Here is a 20542-nt window from a genome sequence, read left to right on the forward strand (position 1 = left end):
CCCCGCCGGTAACGGCAGTGGCGGCGGCAGGGATCCCCCCGGCTCCAACGGGGGGGTCCTAGTGAAGGTCTTAGACCTGTGGCCCCTCAACAGCGGGGGGCTGCAGCGCGAGCAGCTCATCAGCGTGGGCAGTGCGGGCTCTAAGGCGCCCTGCTTCAAAGTGAAGAGGAACCACCGCTACATCTTCTTCCTGGAGCCCACAGAGAAGCCCTTGGTTTTCAAGACCTCCTTCGCCCCCTTGGACACCAGCGGCAAGAACCTCAAGAAGGATGTGGGCAGGATCCTGTGCGCAGACTGCGGTAAGTTGCCTGGTGCTTCCTCCTGCTCCTCGGGGGTGCCGCTGATGCGCCAGGGGTGCCGGCAGAGATAGGTGCCTCCCTCTGCCTGGCACGCCAGAGCACCGGGCACCTGCGCTTGATGGACGGCGGTGGGCATGTCATGTGCCGCGGGATTTCTGCCATCACGGCTCAGCGCTGCCCTGGCGGTGTTGGGGGCGGGGGGGAGTTGAGTGTTTTCAAGCACTTCGCTGTGCCGTGGGATCCTGGAGCGGGCTGGGCTCAAGCACAGGCGCCTTCACCCCACGATCCTTTGCCTCGACTTTGTGATGGAGCGATGCTCGGGGGCTGGCCCGGGGGAAGGAGTGGGGTGGCTGGGGGGGCGACCTAGTCCATGCATTTGCTGGTTTGGATCTTGCTCTGCTTTCCAAATCCCTTATCTGCGTGTTGAACTCCGCTTCCCGTTGTGTAAGGCTCGCAACTTATGTAAACAACGCCCCTCCCCAGCGAGTCCGGGGATACCAGTGGGGGGCAGCTTGACTTCTCTGGGTGCCTGCTTTCTCTTTGAGGCCGGTTGATATTCCTGTGGGCTCTGTTCCTTGTTGAAAATCGCTCGGATGGGTCTCTTCCTGAGGGAATACTAGCCAGCCCTGGCTCTAATATGCCTTGTGATGCCAACACCATAGGTATCTTTTGGGATCTCGTTGCGAGTCCTAATTCTGTATGGTATTATCACCATTGCAATGATAATATCTACTGGTAACTTACTCCTGCTGGATGGTGTAAGTTATGCTGTAACACCTCCGTAGCAATCTGTGTTGACTGCATCTGTCCCCTCTGTGCTGGTTGCAGTATAAGCATGCAGGTGATTAGGGAGGTAACATACAGAATTGTGGTGGACCTGCGCGAGACTGTACAGCACACTGCTTGATGTCACAAAGTCAACTGCACGCAAGCTGGTTTGATATAAATGTGATTGATTTTGAATGGATTTTTAAAAATGGAGGATTTTCTGTTCCTTTTGATATACTTCTGTCATCCTGTACAGTTCACTGAAGTATTTGATGTCAGTCTCTTTTGTATGTTTTCATATTTAATGTTTCTTTTTGTTCTTTCTTGGTTTTCTTTGATAATTGCAGTCAACCTACTGAATGAAAGACCTTTTAATGGCATGCAGTAGTGACTCAATTAACTCTGTATCCACTGAATTGTCTGATGCATTGCTTTCCCACAGCAGAGAGCATGTTTACTTATGCAGACAGACACTTTCCTGAAATGTGTATGGATTTTGGAGTAGACTGGCTAGTAGAGATGTACTATGGAACTATAGTAACTATGGAAAAGTTTTTTACATTTGTCAAAATAATGTTCTTATTTTCTGACGTCCCTTTTTCACTGAATTTAGTTGCTTTCAAAGCAGCCAATTGTGTTTGCTCTGAACTGTATGCATACTGTGTATCTCAGCTTTCATTATGATATTTTTGCACAGGCTTATCAAATTAATTCAACAGGAATGTGTTGGTGTCTGGGTTTCGAATTTCATTATTGTAATTTGGAAAACTGGTATGTGGGCTTTTATATTTTATGTTGTGCTGGTCTTTGATATTTTGTAATGCATGATTTTTATCCCAGTTGGGGCCTGATCATATGAAAACCTAAGCCTGGCTCATAGATTGGCTTTAATGCTCAGCGGGCACACCCCAGAACCCCGAGGGACCTGTCAGAGACTTGCAGTGGGAAATGAATTCAGAATCCCTCCTTAGGATAGGTTCCACTTTGGTCAATAGATTATAAATATACACTGTATCTATCGCAAGATGATGCAGATTCCCTTTCATTGACAATATGTACATAGGCAGTCACTCCTCAGATTAATAGGCCTTTTTCCTCATTAAAGACACTGTGACGTGTGTTATGCTTAGCCTTTTAATGAATATTTGCTAGCTCTTGTTAACGACATTTCTGGGGCAAATACTTTACCATTTGAGCAGGTTGATCCTAAATTGTGAAAACTGGATCTCTCCCTTTCTTCAGTTATCACACCAATAAACGTAGAAAAATGTGATTGTTAAGGAAGGGAAGGCACCTCAAATTGACATTGTACATATTTATAAATGTTAACATCATGAGACCTTCATTTAATTTATTCGTGTGTGTTTTATGGGCTTACATGAACATGTAGAACTTAGCAAAATAGGTGTCACAAAATAAAAAGTACACGTGGGGAAGGATAAATTGGTAGTACGTTTAATAGGGCTGTCATTTTAGCAGTCAGGTTGTACCACAGCAGCAATTAATTACATGGTACTTTAAAAAAAATCAAGAAAAAGTAAAATCTGGCAAGATTCTGAGCAGTCTTATAGAACTTCAGTCAGAGCTGAATGTGCTCAGTTCCTCCTTGCATCATGTCCAAAGTGTTAAAAAGAAGTGTGTATGCTGCTGTAGGTAACAAGGTAAGAGATGTAATTCTGACCATGACACCTTCTCGAAGCTAATACATTTATTTCTATATTTTGAGCAGTTTGAAGAAGGCCTCCTGGCTAAATCACTCTGCAGGTTGCCGAGAACATTGTCTCATCAGAGCTGTACAGCAGGCTGCAAAATAAAGAGGCTGGCACTTAGTAACTGTCACAAAGGTGGTTATGTTAAGCAACAGAAGTTGAACAGGAGCTTTATTACACTGAACTTTTGTTTATTCTTTGCTTTCTGCACTCGGGTGCTCAGATGCAATCCTCTGAGATTAGTTTTGAAGGTGACATTCCAAGCAGGCTGATTGCATGATTTGCAGTGTCCCATGCTGCTGGAATGGTGTGTGCAGTGGAGAATTAGCCCATGATTTGCTGTCTTGCCTCTTGCATCCTCCTGGAGAAGGAAATGAAACTGAGTGGTGGGCCATTTTCTATTCTGGCCTTTCCTGCTGCAACAGAGGGAGCTGGAAATCTCCAGAGTTAGCCAGAGGTTTGTGGAATAGTTTCCAAGGGAAGTGGTGGATGCATTATTGCTCAGGATTTAGCAGAATACTGGACAGCAGACACGAGAGAACTCTCCTGCACAGGCAGGGAGCTGGCCTTAATAGCTCTGATCCAACTATAATTTCTCCAAAAAGACTGGGGTTTCAAGTTTTGAGGCTGGTTCCAGGGATTATTGGCAGGTAGTTTATGTTGTGTTATTTGTTAGAGATAAAGGCCTGGTTTTGGGGGCAGTCAGTGCTCCCTGAGAGAGGGAGGATGCCCCTGTCTCCTATTGATTTAAATGTGGTGGTTGCAATTGCAACTTGAAAAAGGCTTATCCTCTGGCAGGATCAGGCAGTAGGTTTGAGTTTTTGTGTTTTATTCCTGGGGCAATAATTGCTAGCAGAGCTGCATGGGCTATGTGCCCATCACCCCCAGAGAAGAAGTTCTGTATAGTAAAGGAGCTGTGTTGAAGGGAGGCCCAGCCAGAAGGATAAGGTAGAAATAGCAGTGTGGGGCAAGGAAGGGTGACCAAGATCGTTGCCGAGATACAGATGACCTATTAGAATGGACAACGGAACAAGGTGCTCAGGTTTTCAGGAAGCCAGATAAGCATCTTTCTGAGGTGATTTAATAGCAGCAAATCCTGCCCTTTTGCAGTGGGTGGACTAGATGGCACTCAAGGTCCTTTCCAGCCATATGGTTCTATACAGCAAGATGGTAGATGGCTTGTCTAGGATTCTGATTTCCAATAGTATTTAACATATCCAAATGTCAGCCTTACCTTCATTTTTGTTTTGGTTTTTGTGTTGGAGGAAATGTATCTACCTTGCTAAATCAAAAATTTGGGAGTGAGGATTCCTGGGTTCAAAACTCACCTCTACCCCTCACTTTGGGGAAAAGACAGGGAAGGGGTCTTGTGTTTTAGTATATCCTTCTGTATATACAGATAGTAACAAGAAACCTTCTCTGTGGATAAACAAATGGTCTGTATATGGTTTGAGTTCCATAGATCAGTGGTGCTCAGCATATGGCCCATAGGCCAGATCCGGCTCCTGAAATGACTGGATCTAGTTCACGGCATGGGGGATGGGTAGTGAGGAGTGAGGGATCAGTAGTGAGCAGCTCAGCATGGTGCGTCCCTTTCCCTGATTTGCATTGTGTCACTGATACCCTCCGCAGCACTCCGTGCTCTCTCCTTCTCCCCTTTCCTAAGGCAGGCACTGCTTACTCTCTCCTTCCCTTTCTCTCTCCTCCTCCCCTATGGCAGGTGCTGTTTACCAGCGGTAAGCTCTCTTCCTCTCTCCCTCTTGTCCCTTTGACATTGGCAGCCAACTCTTACCCCTGTCCCTTCCGTCCCCTCCTCCCCTTCCACAGGGGAGTGGTTTCCCCCACCTTTTTCCCCCACTGCCCAGGCAGCCAGGTATTCAGCACCTGGCCTACTGCTCTAAAAAGTTGAGTTCCACTGCCATAGGTGAAAGGTGGCATGTTTTCAAAGTGTCATTGTGTGTGCTGGTGGGTGATGTGGGTCAGAATATACATCTGCTTGAACATTCATTTTAAAGGCCTCCTTTCTACCAAATATATTCTGGCAATGTTATTGTTTTCTGTATTGTTATTCAATTACTTCTTTTATTGCTTCTCCTCATATACATTTTCTTTTTGGCATTCGTTAGCTCCTTACTTTTGGGTGACCTCTTTATTTCCTTAGTGCATGTGTGGGTGGACCAACCAGGAAGAACTTCATCCTAGAGGCAACCTGTACTATCACTTAAAAACATTACAGCAGCTGATGGGATCCAGACTTTGGCCATTCCTGATTCTACTGAAGATAATGGGGGTTATGTCACCAACTACTAGAAGTGGGTTCAGACATCAGGTTGATATTTTAAATGGTAAATATCCTCCCACCCCCATTAAATATCTTCCCTCCATTGAATGTTGTTTTTTAAATATTTAGCATAGTAAGGGAAGAGGGGTAGTGATGTTAAAGCAGAGGTTATAAAGTCAGGAAAGCTGGGCTTTATCCTTCACTCTGTGACATACTTTACGATCAAGTGACTTAAGGCCTGTTTGCCTCAGTTTCCCAACAGGATTTTTACTACCTTCCTGCCTTAGCTTAGGACTTGTGAGAGTTACTTAATTAAAGTATTAAATCTCTTTGAGAACCTTGAGAGAAAGTGGTGTAGTACTCTAGGACAGGGCATAGTGGTCACTACTTTGAATTAAATGGGACTATTTTTAGTAGTAGGAATTGTTCTGTATAGTAAATATTTTCAGGCTTGAGGTGTAACTCTTCAGGTGGCAGTCCTTAACCGATAGGGTCTCTGATTCAACATTCAGAATTCCCACTGACTTCATGGGGAGTTTTGAATATGCAAGAATGGCAGAAGGGAGCCCGAAATATCATTTGAGGAAACACTTTTGGTAGGTGGTAGATTTCTCAATTGCCTTAGCTTGGCTTCAGCTTTGTAGCACCCATTCACATTCACCTGTGATCAGAGGTGGGTGGCCAATGCATAATGGAAAAAATGACCCTGCAAATTAAATATATGTGGTGCCATCCAAAGTAGCATTTACAGCACAATACTAGCAGCTTGTGCACAATCTGCAGGAGCTGCTATTTCATTTTTCTTTTTGTAATTCATACAACACATTTTAGATAAATACTGAACTGAATATAGTGCCAGTGAAAGGTGCTGGCTTGCTAGGCTTGGAGTCTGGAGTCCCCTCCTTATTCCCAGAACTGCTACAGCACAGGTAGCACCAGTGTCAGCTTCCCCCACGCACCACCCTGCTAATTAGAGCTGTCTGAAATTATTTCTCACCACCTTCAGAAAATCACACTTTCTTGGGTTCACAGAAAAGTAAACCTGTTTCCTCCTTGCCTTGAGCTTTTGCAAATGGAATACGGCTATTTTGCTGCAGAAAGCTTTTTTCTTGCAAAAACAGAAGATTTACAGATGGTTTCAACTTGTGGTTTTGTTGGGTATAGAATTTTGCCTTGATCCGGACCTGGAGGGTTGTTCAGTCTTTGTAACCAATTCTATCCCCAGTTTCTCAGCTGACTGTGCCAATTATTTATTTTATTTCTCATTTTTGTTGTATAAATATGTACTTCTCCAGTGTTGTAGGTGCAAATTCCTTAGAACTGTCAGGCCTCAGGCTCTCTGACAAAGACACCTTCTGACTGTTAGCTGCTGAGTCCCTGAACTTTACAACTGCTGGGATAAAACACATGGAGTGAAACAGGTTCTCAGACACACACAGGACATGACCTATAAAGGGATACCTAAATTGAAACTAACACCCTGAATTGCCTTTGGAGACAAATCAGAAGCCAGTGGGGTCTTTGGGAGCACAGGTGCAATAATCTTTCTGTGGGAGTTCGAAGTCAATGGGAGACCATATTCTGCAGAAACTGGAATTTCTAAGTGTTCTTCAGGTGTATCCCAGTGATGGTAACCTAAGGGCAATCCTTAAGGGAGTTAGGTGCCTAAATATCTTTAAATACCTATAAGGATCTGGGCCCAAATGCAAAGGAGACAAGCTTTAGGCTTTGCCAGGTGTAGTGGTGACTCTGTGATGAGAACACAAGCCCTTCTTGCATTAAGCTGGGATCTACCAACCCTTTGCACATAGCTGACATTGCAGCAGTTGTAATCGGTACAGCTGCTGACCTTGCCACATTTGGTAAGTGCTGACCACAGTGCCAAGACCTTCTGTGTCTTTACCAGTCCTGAGTCATCCCATATCTGTGTTTAGCACACAGCACAGCTGTGCTCTCCTTTCCTTGCAACAAACTCACAAACCCTAGGAAATTCCATACAACAAGTTGCATGGTCTTGTGTGTATGTGCAATAGAGTGAGATTTAATACAGCATAAATGGATGTAGTCTTTTATTCAAATAAAGGAGTCAAGGAAATCTGTAAGGGACTCTTCATAGGACTGGTGAGATGTGCAGTAAAAAGGCCGCTACTGCAATCAGTAGAATTTTCAGAGCTGCGAAATGCAGGTGCTAAGTCCTGAAAATAGGTCTGTCCGTGGGGGTCCTCAGTCTCTTGATGCTGTAGTTTCCATTGAATACTTAGGCATTGGGGTTTTTATATAGTAGCTGCTTCTTGAGACTGTACAGAGTCAGTGCTAGGCCCGCTTATTGTCACATGTGACAGAGGATCCCTACACTGCTTTGGGTTGTGTTGGTTATGTTGGTGAAAATCACTGAGCTGTAGGAAGAAGCCATGCACATGCTGGGACCATTCATGATGCCACAAAAGAATAAACGGCTCAGATGAATGGGGCAAATCTTTTTTTCACCTTTACTGTCCTTACTCATGTTAACTGCATGAAGAATGTTGCAGGAAATGGATTTACTTAAGAGTGTTCTTCCACTTCCAAGTGGTCCCTTCCTTATGAAAGTGCAGGGCATCAGGAGACTAGTGCTTTGCTGACATCACCTCAGGGTGCTGAGTATCACGTTTACTTTTTGTTAGTTATTCTCTCTGGTCTGTCAATACAACATCAATAGGATGCTTTCTGGGCAGTGCATATGAATTAAGTGTTTCTGTCTTCACTGAAAACTCACCAAGGCAAAAAGAGAGAAGGAATCTGTTGGTAACTACACTCAGCATTTCCCCATCAACTTTACTGCATATGGGCGTGCCAAATTTGTATTTGGATAGTCAAAAAATGATTCTGGTTCACAACATGCAATTATTCAAGCAGAATGCTGCCTTCGGCGGAGAGTGTGGGGGATGACAGACACTCTGTTAGGTGTTATAGCTTCCCACCTTCACTCCACATATTCACAATGCATCCATGGATGATCCCTGTTTCACAGAATACCCTCTGGCATTCACCAGTCCCATGACATGCAGACACAGTCATGTTGCATTTTGCACAGCTGCTGGGAACCCAAATGGTTAAAAAGGGCAGACTTGACACATGCTTGTCTCATAGTAAACAGTCACCCTGCTAATAAAGTTCCTCTGCAGTGCTGTCTAGGCATATATGGGGAAAAATTAAATCACCCACATTTGGGCAAAAAGAGAGGCCAGAATGGATCAAGGCATGTGGAAGAGGCACAGACTTGGTGCAAAGTCAGTGCAGCTGATGGCTCTGGCAGGTAGCTTGAAAATATTAAGAAAAAATGGAGATATCTGCAAAACAGAGCCAAAAGGATGGCAGCCTGCCTGGTAGGGCTGCAGGGAACTGTAAGATGAGGGCATCAGCCATGATGTTAATCTCACAGGTAGGAAAATCCTAAAAGATGTCCCTGTCTGCTCTAGCACAGAAAGAGGGGATGTGGACCATACAGTAGGGGCCAGGTGGGGAAGAAGACGCCTTGTATCACTATTTCTCAACATTTGCCAGGCAGCCATTTAAGGTCTTCCTGCCTCTACTTCAGGTCTCCAGGGTGCTTGTGATAAATTGTATCAATAATCCATCCCTTCACCACTGCAAACTATATCACCTTATTATGTAAACCAGGGGTGTCCAACTTCTGAGCAGCTGGTGACTGCAGGACCCCTGGCTATTCAGTGCCTGGAACGAATTCTGCTCTTCTCCCCCTGGACTGCATGCTGCACAGGTCATATGTTACAGTGAGACACTGTGTGGGTAACTCCGCTGCTGCGCTATGCAGCAGACACTCCCACACTGTACTGTGCCAACACTGCTGCCCCTTATATGCTGTGCTTCAAGGACCCCGCCACTGTGTGCTCCCCCCACCATGCAGTGAGTGCACCCCACTGCACTATGCTGCCCTTTCACCTCATATGGAGTTTCGAGTCCACATCAGGTAGCACTTCTCCTGAGGTGGGGGTAAGAAGCAAAAGCTGGAGGACAGAGCGGGAGTCTGGAGACTATGGAGGTGGCAGCAGTAGCTGGAGCAGTGTAGCGGAGTCTAATCCACAGTGGGAGCTTGGGGAGGGGTGCGGTTTAACTCTTTTGGGGGCCACATGCAGTCTGTGAGCCGCTAGTTAAACAGCCATATCCTGAATGATGGTGTTACACCAATATACACTTTGGCCTTATTTCTATTTCACTTTGACATGCCAAAGTGACAAATAGTGTAGCCACAGAGCTGCAATTTTTCGCACTTCTCCACAGTTAGGACTCCACATTGCTATGCTTGCCCTGTGCTTCCCTTTTGAGCATGCTCAGTAGGCTGCACTCTGGCTGCGCAGGTGCTCAGGGGGAATTCAATTGCTCAAACACACATGTAACACCATGCATATCCCAAGACTTTACTCTCAGATAAACCCCAACTAGTAGGTGTTTGGCACTGGAGGAAGGGGGAGGCCCTCCCATATCTTAGCCCAGCACTTGCCTAGGGAACAGTACACCCAGTGTAGGTCTCTGTCAGTTAAAACCAGTTTTTCACATTTGCTAGCGAAGTGTTCTGACCCCCAGACCACAAGCTGGGATTTAGCAAGCATGTTCTCCAGCCCTCTTCTTGAAGCTTGCTCACTGGCAACCAGGAGGTAACTCTTACCTAGGCTGTGCCCAGGAGGCAGACAAGGCAGAGAGAAAGTGTCTCAGTGAGATGGAGACTGCCTGGATTGCAGGGCCCAGGCTAGGGTTTGGGGGTTTTTAGACCATTTTTTTTAGAACCTATGGAATCCTCAATTTGAAACACCTCTCTGTAAGTGGAATGCAGGTGTCCTTAGAGGTTGAGTTGCAGTCACACCTGTAGAGAAGCAACTGCCCAAAATAGCGTCTAATTCAATCACTCCTAGCTACAGCAGGTCATGAGATGATGACGGTCCTCTCTGTATCCCAGGCTGGACATTCATTGCTCTGATACAGATGAGAAGACTAAATATTCTGTGGTGGCCGCACTGTTTCAGCATACTTCCTGCTTTCTCAGGAATGCAAAAGTCATGGTTCCTTTGGGAGAATTCAGTGATGTTGAGGTTCCTGTCTTGAAACACGTTGGGAACATGAGGGCCGGTATAGCCCAAGAGAGGGGTGGATATTACAGACTGGACGTGGAGATATGCTGTGCTAAGTGGGATGCAAGCTGGCTCTGTGTGCTGCTGGCAGAGACCCCCTGTTCACTGCTAGCGACATGCCAAGAGCAGTTTTCTGTGGTCATGGTCAAGAGGATAGTATTTCTTTTTAACAAAACCAGGCAGTACAAGTTGACATCATGTAAACGCCTCCATGCACCTCCTTTCCCATGCTGTGCTAAAAGACAGAAGTTAGTAGCCAGTGACGCTAATAAACAGAGGTGTAACAATACGATTGCATGGTTGCAGTGGCAGCTGTTTGGTTTTTTTTGTCCCCCTCCCCCTCACCAGTTGGTGCCCCCGGTGGCTTCCCTGGTTGCCCTGTCTTAGTTACACAACTGCTAATGAAAGCCAGCCCCTTCCAATCCTTTCTTCTTCATCAGTTTTAGGTTTCCCAATCTCACCATGAGTGACTAAGGTAGAACCCCTAACACACTGGTCACCAACCAGTCTATCGTGGAGCCTCTGACAGTCAATCTCAGTCTGTTAGAGGCTCCATGATCAGGAGCTGCAGAATGCACATGGCTGGGCTGAGCCACACCCCCTGCTGCCCAGGCTGGGCTGGGTGAGTGGGGTCAGAGCCCGGGTGGCTTGTCTTGGAAGCGGGAAGAGTAGGGTGGGGGGCAGGGTGGGGACAGTAGATCCAGGGGTGCCCTTTACTTACAAAAAGTGATCTTCACCATAGGTTGAAGACTGCTGCCCTAACAGAACCATAGCAGCTATAGATCACCTGTTGTTGGCATTGGATTTATGACCCAGATACCTTATTCTGGGCAGACCCAAATCCTCAGACCAACCACAACCTCTCCATTCAATAATAGGTGAATTTTATTGATATGCAGTGATAGCAGATAATAATGCAAACAATTTTATATCTACCAGTCCCAAGGTTCACAGAATCAAGGTACATCTGGCCCATATGCAAGCTTCACTCTGAGGTTTTCTCTTGAATGTTAGATGTCAGCAGCCTGGAGGTCGGAGGCTGAGGCCCGCCCCCCCACCTCTCCCTGTGGGGTGGGTGAGATGGGCTGGTGGTGTGCCCTCTGTCCATGGTGGCCTTGGGTTCCCCTCTCAGGGACCCTTTTCTGCCCTGAAATTCTATTGTATTCTTTCTCCCTTTCTGATAACTCTTCATCTCTAGGCATCATTGATTGGGCTCTCTTTTGTCATCATACTGTCCACGTTCTGCCCTGTCAGAATATTCCTTTGTTTCACAAGCCCATCGCATGCACACATCCTAATTTGGACTTTTACTGGGCCTCCTAATTTGGTCTGTTTACCAAAACTGGAAATCCCAAGGGCTCTGCAATTGGGCACTATGACGTAATGCCACCTTATCTCATGTTATGGAACTGTGTGGTACATGTCTTCAATTTCCCAGCCTGTGTGTCTGCTTGCTGCTTGCCTGTGTCAGACACAGTGAGCCTTGAAAGAAACTTTGTCACAAACAGGCTTTTAGAAATCAAGTAACCCTTGCCATTCCCCTGGACCATTATTCTAATGCATATCTACTTTACCTACAAGCCAATTCCCAAAAGCAAACCTCTAAATATATTTTTCTAGCCATCACTGTGACAGTTTAAGAAGGTCACTGGTGTACCACTATAGTAATTGCAAGGGAACCAACCTATATAGAAAGCTTTTGCTATGAGACTCAAAACCATGTGGTCATGGCAGATGAATGGAGACAACAACCAAAGGTATTTACTATGCATTTCAAAGCTGGTACTAGCTTCTGGTCATATAGAAGGGTGAGAGCGTATGTGTGCGCGCGGATATATGTGCACATAATATGTAGAGCAGGGTTGTATGGGGAGTGGGCCTCTCCTCCTGTGTAAATACCATCATTTACACTTGACCAGCATTGAGGTTCTATATTGATTAAGCTAAAAAAATGTAATCCCAAAAGATATGAAACTCCTTTCCAGGGAAACTGTAAATTCATATTTAATTCATATTAATTTAATTTAATAGGAATATTTAATATATTCATATTCCTGCATTTTAATGGATTTTAAGATAATTCAGAAGAACCCTGACTTTTCATTTGCATATGCTCTCTCTGCTATTTAGCAGAAACCTGCCAGCAGGAGAGATCAAATGTGTAGTATTTTCCTACTTCATGGCAGGAGTGTGATCTGGTAAGAGTAGGGGATTGGGAGTTGGAGCACGTGTGTTTTGCTTCTGTTAACTGCTATTGACTAGTTGTGTCACTGTGCTTTGGTCACTTAAACTGCATGATGCCTCAGTTTACCTTACATACATATTGTGGGGCCACATTGATGGCAGCATGCTTAGGAATGCTCAGAAGGCAGATGTTCTAGAAATATCACAAAATGCTTATCTCTAGTTTGAAATACTTGCTTTGTCACTGTCAGAGGGCTGCCATGTGGTCGAGGTTTTAACAGAATTGTTGTTGTGTTTTTTTTTTCCTTGAGCTATATTAATAAAACAAACTCTGTGAGGCTGAGAGCACAGGCAACTCAGCAAATCAATCCCTCAGATCAAAGGCCATACAGAAGAGTCCAAGTGCATTGCTTATTAACTGTGTGGAAAATCATGGGGAAACCTGGACTTAGTCTGGAATTTTTAAGGAGCCTAGGGGAGTTGGGTACTCAAATCCCATATAAATTTTACAGGAGCTAGGCAGCTAACTTCCTGAAACTGCTCCTGCTTTGGAAATCCAAGCTACAGTGCCTTGCAGTTAGGCCAAAATAAATAAATAAACAAATACCACAAATATGTGAGATTATGGCAAGTATTAAACCCTTTGATGATGAGAACAAGAGATATTCAGCCAGATTCGGCTTTCTGCTCCATTGGTGTAGTTTCACAGTAACCTTGGTTTCATGGTTTCATAGTTGGTAGGGTTGGAAGGGACCTGAGCAGATCATCAAGTCCGACCCCCTGCCATGGCAGGAAAGAGTACTGGGGTCAAATGACCCCAGCAAGGTGTTCATCTATCCTCCTCTTAAAGACCCTCAGGGTAAGAGCCAGCACCACTTCTCTTGGAAGTTGGTTCCAGATCCTAGCCGCTCTGACTGTGAAGTAGTGCCTCCTGATATCTAGCCTAAATCTACCCTCTGCCAGCTTGTGACCGTTATTTCTTGTCACTCCTGGTAGTGTTCGGGGGAACAGGGACTCCCACAATGCCTGCTGGTCCCCCCTGACTAGTTTGTAAATGGCCACTAGATCCCCCCTCAGCCTTCTCTTGTGGAGGCTGAACAGGTTCAGGTCCCTTAGCCTCTCCTTGTAGGGCCTGCCCTGCTGCCCCCTGATCATGTGAGTGGCCCTCCTCCAGGATGCTGTCCACATCCTTCCTGAAGTGCAGTGCCCAGAACTGGACGCAGTACTCCAACTGCGGCCTGACCAGTGTTGCATAGAGGGGGAGGATCACCTCCTTGGACCTGCTCAAGACGCATCTGTGGATGCACGACAAGGTGTGGTTAGCCTTCCTGACTGCATCCCCACACTGTCGGCCCATGTTCATTTTGGCATCAATAATGATTCCAAAATCCTTTTCTGCCCCTGCACTGACGAGAAGGGAGTTCCCCAGCCTGTAGGTATGCTGCTGGTTCTTTCTCCCCAGGTGCAGCACCTTGCACTTGTCAGTGTTGAAACCCATCCTGTTCTCATGCGCCCACCCCTGTAACCTGTCCAGGTCTGATTGCAGCCTACTCCTCTCTTCTAGCATGCCCACTTCCCCCCACATCTTAGTGTCGTCTGCGAATTTGAACAGGGTGCTTTTTACCTCCTTGTCCAAGTCACTGATGAAAATGTTGAACACTGCAGGCCTGAGGACCGAGCCCTGGGGAACCCCACTGCCCACATCCCTCCAGGTTGAATAAGACCCATCCACCACCACTCTCTGGGTGCGGACCTCCAGCCAACTAGTGACCCATTTGACTGTGTAGGTGTCGATGCCACAGTCCCCTAGTATTTTAATGAGAATGGGGTGAGAGAGAGTGTTGAAGGCCCTGCTAAAGTCCAGAAAGACTATGTCCACTGCTACCCACTGCCAAGGATTTTATGACCTGGTCATAGAAGGCCACCATGACCATGAAGGTCACCTGGTCATAGAACGCCACCACCATGGTGAACTCTGGATTTACACTGGTGTAACTGTGGACAGAATCTGGCCCTTTTTCTCTAAATACTGTTCAGTGTAGGTAGCTGGAGATGTTAAGCGCTGGATTCTGAGATGCATGATCGACTCAGTTAAAGTAATTTTCCCTTGTGCATTTGCTTCTTCTGCAGCTCTTAGGTCTGTGTTTTCTTCATAACAGGCACAGTATGGCAAATGTTGTCCTAATATTCTCTTTTTCCTTGTGAGAGTTACAGAGATGCTGCCATCTGTCTTGAATAAGGCCAGTCTTTCTTGAGAGTTTTAGCACCATATATTAAACTAAAGGAAGTTTGTGATTTTTCTCTTGCAGTCTGTTTGCTTCTGCCAAATTTTCTGAAATTTCAGCTCAATCTGCAGGAAGGAAAATGGCTTGGGAGCTAGAAATTATGAACTCTGATGAAAAGAACAACTTTGCATATTGATGAGTGTGTCTTGGACAAATGAAGGCCCTGATTGTGCAGTTGGATCTGCAGAGATCTGCTTGCAGGATCAGGGCTGCTGGTTTTAAAGCCAACATGATTCAGGAATCATACTGTTTGAAATGAAAATATCAGTGAGCTGCGTCTGCATGGTGAATCTGGAGTGAAGCACTGAGGATGATTAAAAAGCTTGTGGAAGGACATGCTGTGCTTAAAAAGAAAACTAGACAGATTTAGCTAACTTGGGGTCAGGAGTCAGATATTTGCATTCATTATGATCAGTTGCTGCTAATCAACTGGGATAATAGTTTAATAATGATAAAATGGCATTAAGAATCCTACATTCTGTCTGGTCTTTAAGTGTGGAAATAGCTTGGCAGGACACCATGGCTGGAATAAGCTTTGTTCTCTGAGTGTTATCATAGCTTAAATCAGCACACCTGGCCCCTCTGCTAGTATCACGTTATGTCTGACTGGTCAGATCCTCTGGATTATCCTGTTATTTTATTATTTTAGTCGATTTTGGGTAGTCTCACTGTTGCAAACCAGATGTAACACCACTAAAGCCATTTGCATTACACTGGTGTAAAACAGCAGGAAGATCAGAAACAGGCTGAGGATGTCCTATGGGAAATGTGGATAGCCCCAACTTTAAATGGAGATTCACCTCTCTGGAAAAATTGAAGCAGTTCTTAATTTACATTTTCCATTAACCTTCTGAATGTCACATACACCTTGAACACAGCATGAGAATGGGCTATAAAAGAAGTGGGCTGTGACAGGACCTCTTTCACGGAGTGTTAGGGCAGTTGTGGGGGTGTCAGTTTTTCTGGCAGACGTTCCACAGGGTAAGGTCCACACCCTCTTTGAGAGCCGCTCTGATCCCCTTCCTCTGGTCAATCTGTTGATCTGCTCTGTCTGTGCTCTCTGTCCAGTCTGTTGCTCTCTTCTGCTCTCTTTCCTATCTGTTCTGTATCCTCTGCTCCTTCCTTGATCTGCCATGTTCCACACAGGCTGCCCGTGTCACTTATGGCACACATACTGCAGGTTGGCTACTTGTACTATAGGGTATTATTATAAATAATTGATATTGTGTCATGGATCCATTTTCCTCTTCCTCCCGACATGCTGCTCCTTCTACTTTACCTGCCTCTGTGTTCTCCTCACTGACCCTACCTGTTTCCATCTCCTTTCTCCTCTCCCAGCTGCTTACCTTGCAGTATCCACCACTACTCCCTTCTCACTCAAACTACCGATCCAACCCCAATTTACTGTTCATCCTCCTATCAGATGGGCCTCACCCTGTGCACTCTGAGTGTTGAGAGAATGACAGGGGACAGGAAAAGGGACACCCCCTCACCAGCTCAGATGTACCCTAGGCCACATTATTATCATGGCCTGGGTTTATGCCTTCAGTCCGGAAAGGAGAGCTCCATCTCTTCCTGGCCTCTGCATCCCCAAACCATGAGTTTATGTTATCAGATTTAAATGATCCCACAAGGTACAATATTGGGTTCTTTAAGTCCAGGTCAGAGTCCAGGTAAATCCATTCCCTTAGCATGGGATAAACTGAAGGTGTCTATCTTATTGCTGCAAAAACATGGGGGGGAAAGGGAAGGAGGATGGAGATGGGGGTGTGTTGACAGTTTCAGTCTAACTGGAAACCAGTAGGGCTGTGCGAAACAGCACTATTTTGTTTTGACTTCCGTTTCACCATTTCAAAGGGACAGTGTCATTTAGTTTAATTTTGAAGCACTGTTTCGTTTCGTTTAATCGAAACTGTTTCACTGTTTTGACGTGTTTCGATGTTTTGCCCATAGGCTATAACGGGAAATCATGAAAATGCTTATAACTTTGTCATTTCTTGCCTGATTCAGATGAAAATTGCAGGGATGGTACCCCATTCTGAGGGCATGAAGCCTGCTATGTTTTAAGGAGATAGGTGCAGGGTTTTTTGGGAAACTGCACCTCAAAGTGTTCAAATCAAAACTCGTATCACTTGCCGGTAGCGGCAGCCTGCTCAGATCTGGGGGTCTGTGCCCCCCCCAGAGGGTTGCAGGACTGTGCCAGACTCCTCCCAGGGGGTGCAGGTCCCCAGATCTGCATGTGGGATGACAGCAGGCTGCTGCTGCCAGTTGGGACTGGTGCTGAGAAGACTGGTGCTGCTGCTGACCCCAGTATGCTGTCATCCTGCGCACAGATCCAGGGGTCTGTGTCCCCCAGGATGGATGCAGGGCTATGCCAGACTCCTCCTGTGGGGCTCAGGCCCATGGATCTGTGCATGGGATAACAGCATGCTGCCACTGCTGACTGGGGCCAGCACCAGCACTGGGTTCTTCCCGGTGCTTGGTGCAGGCTGCGCCATGCAGACTCAGGTGCTGGTGCTCGCCCCAGCCAGCAGCAGCAGCATGCTTTCATCCTGCACGCAGATCTGGGGGAGTCTGACACAGCCCCGCAGCCCTCCTGTGGGGCATGGGCCCCTGGATCTGCACGTGAGCTGACAGCATGCTGCTGCTGCTGGCTGGGGCCAGTGGCAGCACCAGTCTTCCTGGTGGTCAGCAGGGGCTGTGCCCAGAGCTGGTCCCAGCTGGCAGCGGCAGCCTGCTGTCATCCCGCACACAGATCCAGGGGCCCGCGCCCCCTGGGAGTAGTTTGGCACAGCCCTGCAGCCTTCCCAGGGGGTGCGGACCCCTTGATCTGCACACAGGATGACAGCATGTTGCTGCTGCTAGCTGGGGCCAGCAGCAGCACCAGTCTTCCCGGTGCTCGGCACAGGCTATGCCCAGAGCCAGTCCCAGCTGCCAGCGGCAGCCTGCTGTCATCCTGAGTGCAGATCCAGGGGTCCACGCCCCCCGGGAGTAGTTTGGCACAGCCTTGCAGCTCTCCTGGGGGGCATGGGCCCCCAGATCTGCACACGGGATGACAGTAGGCTGCCACTGCCGGCTGGGGCCAGAGGCAGCTCTAGGCTTCCTGGCACTTGGCACGGGCTGTACCCAGCACCGGTCCCAGCCAGCAGCGGCAGCCTACTGCCATCCTGCACGCAGATCTGGTGACCCACACCCCCTGGGAAGAGCTGGAGGAAACGATCAGAGAGCTGGGGGAAAGATGTGGGAGCTGGGGAATCCAACCAGGACCTGGGGAAATGTTCAGGGACTTGAACATTCCCCAGCCCCTGGTTCAATTCCCCAGCCCCCGGTTTGATTCCCCAGGTCTCTGATCATTTCCCCAGCAATTCCCGAGGGGTGCGGGCCCCCAGATCTGCATGCTGAGTTTCAGCGGCAGGCTGCTGAAACCCCGTGCACAGATCGGGGGCCATTCTGGGAAGAGCTGGGGAAGTGATCAGAGAGCTAGATGTCAATATCAGAACAGTTCTTCTCCCTCCCTCTTCTTAGTTTCTGTTTAGCTGCGGCAAGCCTGGCTTTGAAACTTGAAACCTTTTGAAACTTTCTATCCCTTGTTTCGTTTCAAAGCTGTTTTGAAGTCTTTTCTTTCATTTCGATTTCGCGGTTTTGAGCTCGAAACGCATCGAAACAGCTTCAAAACGAAACACCTGTCAAAATTTCACACAGCCCTAGAAACCAGCTTGATGCAGGGAGGGGTGTTCTGTGAGAGGTGAAGAGCATCTGTATGCTGGAGGCGGGCTGCCAGCTGCAAGGAACCCTTCCTTTTTTCATTTCTAAGACTTTGGCTGCACAATATGTGGGGTGAACTAATTACATATTTACTCTAGGTATGAGCGTGCAGGCCCCATGTCTGGCACCAGCATTAACTTTTGTTTCCTCCTGTCTTACATAGAAAGTCTGCCAGCTGCCTAGGTTCTTGTTTAGGGAACATCTACACTGCCTCTGTAGTGAGCTGGGGAACCCAGGTGGGAAACTCATCCTGCCATCTTGCTCCCAATTAGTGTATGCCAGACCCTGGACATTGTCAGCTGGTTTAGAGTAGCCTTGCATGACAAGAAGCACTCCTGATGCAGAGGGTCTAAGCGTGGATTTTGACTTGTGCTCCAGGACATGCTTAAATTGGCTATACTGCCTAACCCTGGTGTGTGCCGAACCAGGGCGAGTGGGTGGGACTGTTTCTCAGCAGCCCTCCTTAGTCTACCATGGAGGCAGTGTAGACATCCCTAGGCTAGTGCTGGAGCTGAGGCCTATGCTGATGTCTGATTTGTTGAGAAGAGCTCTGTTCCCTTTAGAATAAAAACTGTCACTGCCAGTTCCCTGCCCTTGGCTCACAAAACACACACACACACACACACACAGATGCAAATATAAAAGGTCTTTAATTTGTAATGATGCAGTGAAGAGCAGTCCCTTGGGGGATGAGAGGGGCATACACAGAAGTGAGAGGCCACTCTGGACATTTACCCCACTAGAGACCTCCCAGAAGGACGTCTTTGTGAAACCTGCCAGGTGAAACAAATTATTAGGCATGAAATAAAAATGAAGCAGTGGGATCATTCTCACAAGACTGTCTTGCTGAGAAGAGGGGCAAAGTTTATTCTCTGATCCAAGTATCTGCAAAGTGGCAAGGCTTTAACCAGAATGCGAGGGGAAAGAAGGTACCAGAAAGAGCACAAGCTCCTTGTTCACGGTAGTGATAACAAAGCACTTGTGCTTATAAATATAAATAGTAAGATTGAGTAAAGGTGCCATCTTCAAACTATCTGTGTGAGTCTGGGCCAGTCACTTATCTTTCTTGTGCCTCGCTTTAACCATTGGTACATGGGGAAAATAATAAGCCCAAGGGTATTTTGAGACTTCCTTGATGAATGCTTGCAGAGTGTTTTGGGATCCTTGGATGAAATTTGCTGTATATTGTATAAGCCCAACATTACCATTCCAAATACACAGAACAAAAATTCTCTGAGGAAGAAACAAAACTACTTGTCACCTTTTTAAAGGACCTAAAGCCATCTCTTCAAAGCAGCCTTGGATGGTTTGCAGGGTCCTGGATTCTCATTTTGAAAGCATTAAAAAATTCAGAACCGAAAAAGAAATCAGCTTCCTCCCTTTTAAAATAAGATGGAGAGAATTTCCCCAGAAACATAAAGAGTTGGCTGCTTCATGGCTGCCCCCCTCCCCACAGGGAAGCTATTCGCTTCACTCCACAAAGGCCCAACATCTTCATGCCCCAAGTTCTTGTGCCATTCAAGTTAGGGGTTTTGGTCATTCAGGTACCAGGGAAGGGGGCGATAAGGGAGGTATTCAGAAGTGGTTAAGGTGTGCAGGGGGTTAGGGAAGAGGAGCAGCCATAAAAACTCCTCTCTCCATATGTCTTAAACACAGCAATAGTTGGCTTCTGTCTTTCATAACCATGCTTCTTTGTGGATCTAGTTACATGAGCAACTTGTAGACCTTTTCATCTCATCAATTCATAGATTTTATAGACATTAGGGCTGGAAGGGACCTCGGAAGATCATGGAGTCCAGCCCCCTGCCCCAGGGGCAGGAAGTCAGCTGGGGTCAAAGGTTCCCAGAAAGATAAGAGTCCAAATGTTTCTTAAGAGTCCAGAGTAGGTGCTTGCACCACTTCTGGAGGGAGTCTATTCCTGGCCTTGGGGGATCAGACAGTAAAGAAGATTTTCCTTGTGTCCAGCCTAAAATGGTCTTGGAGGAACTTGTGGCAGTTGGACCTTGTCATCCCTTGGGTGAACAGGTGTTTCCTCAGATCCTGATGCACACCCCTTATGTCAGGGGTGGGCAAAATACGGCCCGCGGGCTGGATGTGGCCTGCGAGGCCATTGCATCCGGCCCGT

At 46.8% G+C, this 20542-nt stretch overlaps 1 protein-coding gene across 1 annotated transcript in view; it reads left to right on the forward strand.

The window, feature by feature from the left end:
- The window catches only part of NRG2 (neuregulin 2), a 353306-nt gene that overhangs the window by 1647 nt on the left and 331117 nt on the right, over nt 1-20542 (forward strand). The window contains exon 2 of the mRNA XM_025206156.1: nt 19-299. Coding sequence (XP_025061941.1) covers nt 19-299 — 281 coding nt within the window. The remainder of the gene's footprint in view (nt 1-18; nt 300-20542) is intronic.

The sequence above is a fragment of the Alligator sinensis genome, unplaced genomic scaffold, assembly GCF_000455745.1.
Source record: "Alligator sinensis unplaced genomic scaffold, ASM45574v1 scaffold156_1, whole genome shotgun sequence".
Taxonomy (NCBI): domain Eukaryota; kingdom Metazoa; phylum Chordata; order Crocodylia; family Alligatoridae; genus Alligator; species Alligator sinensis.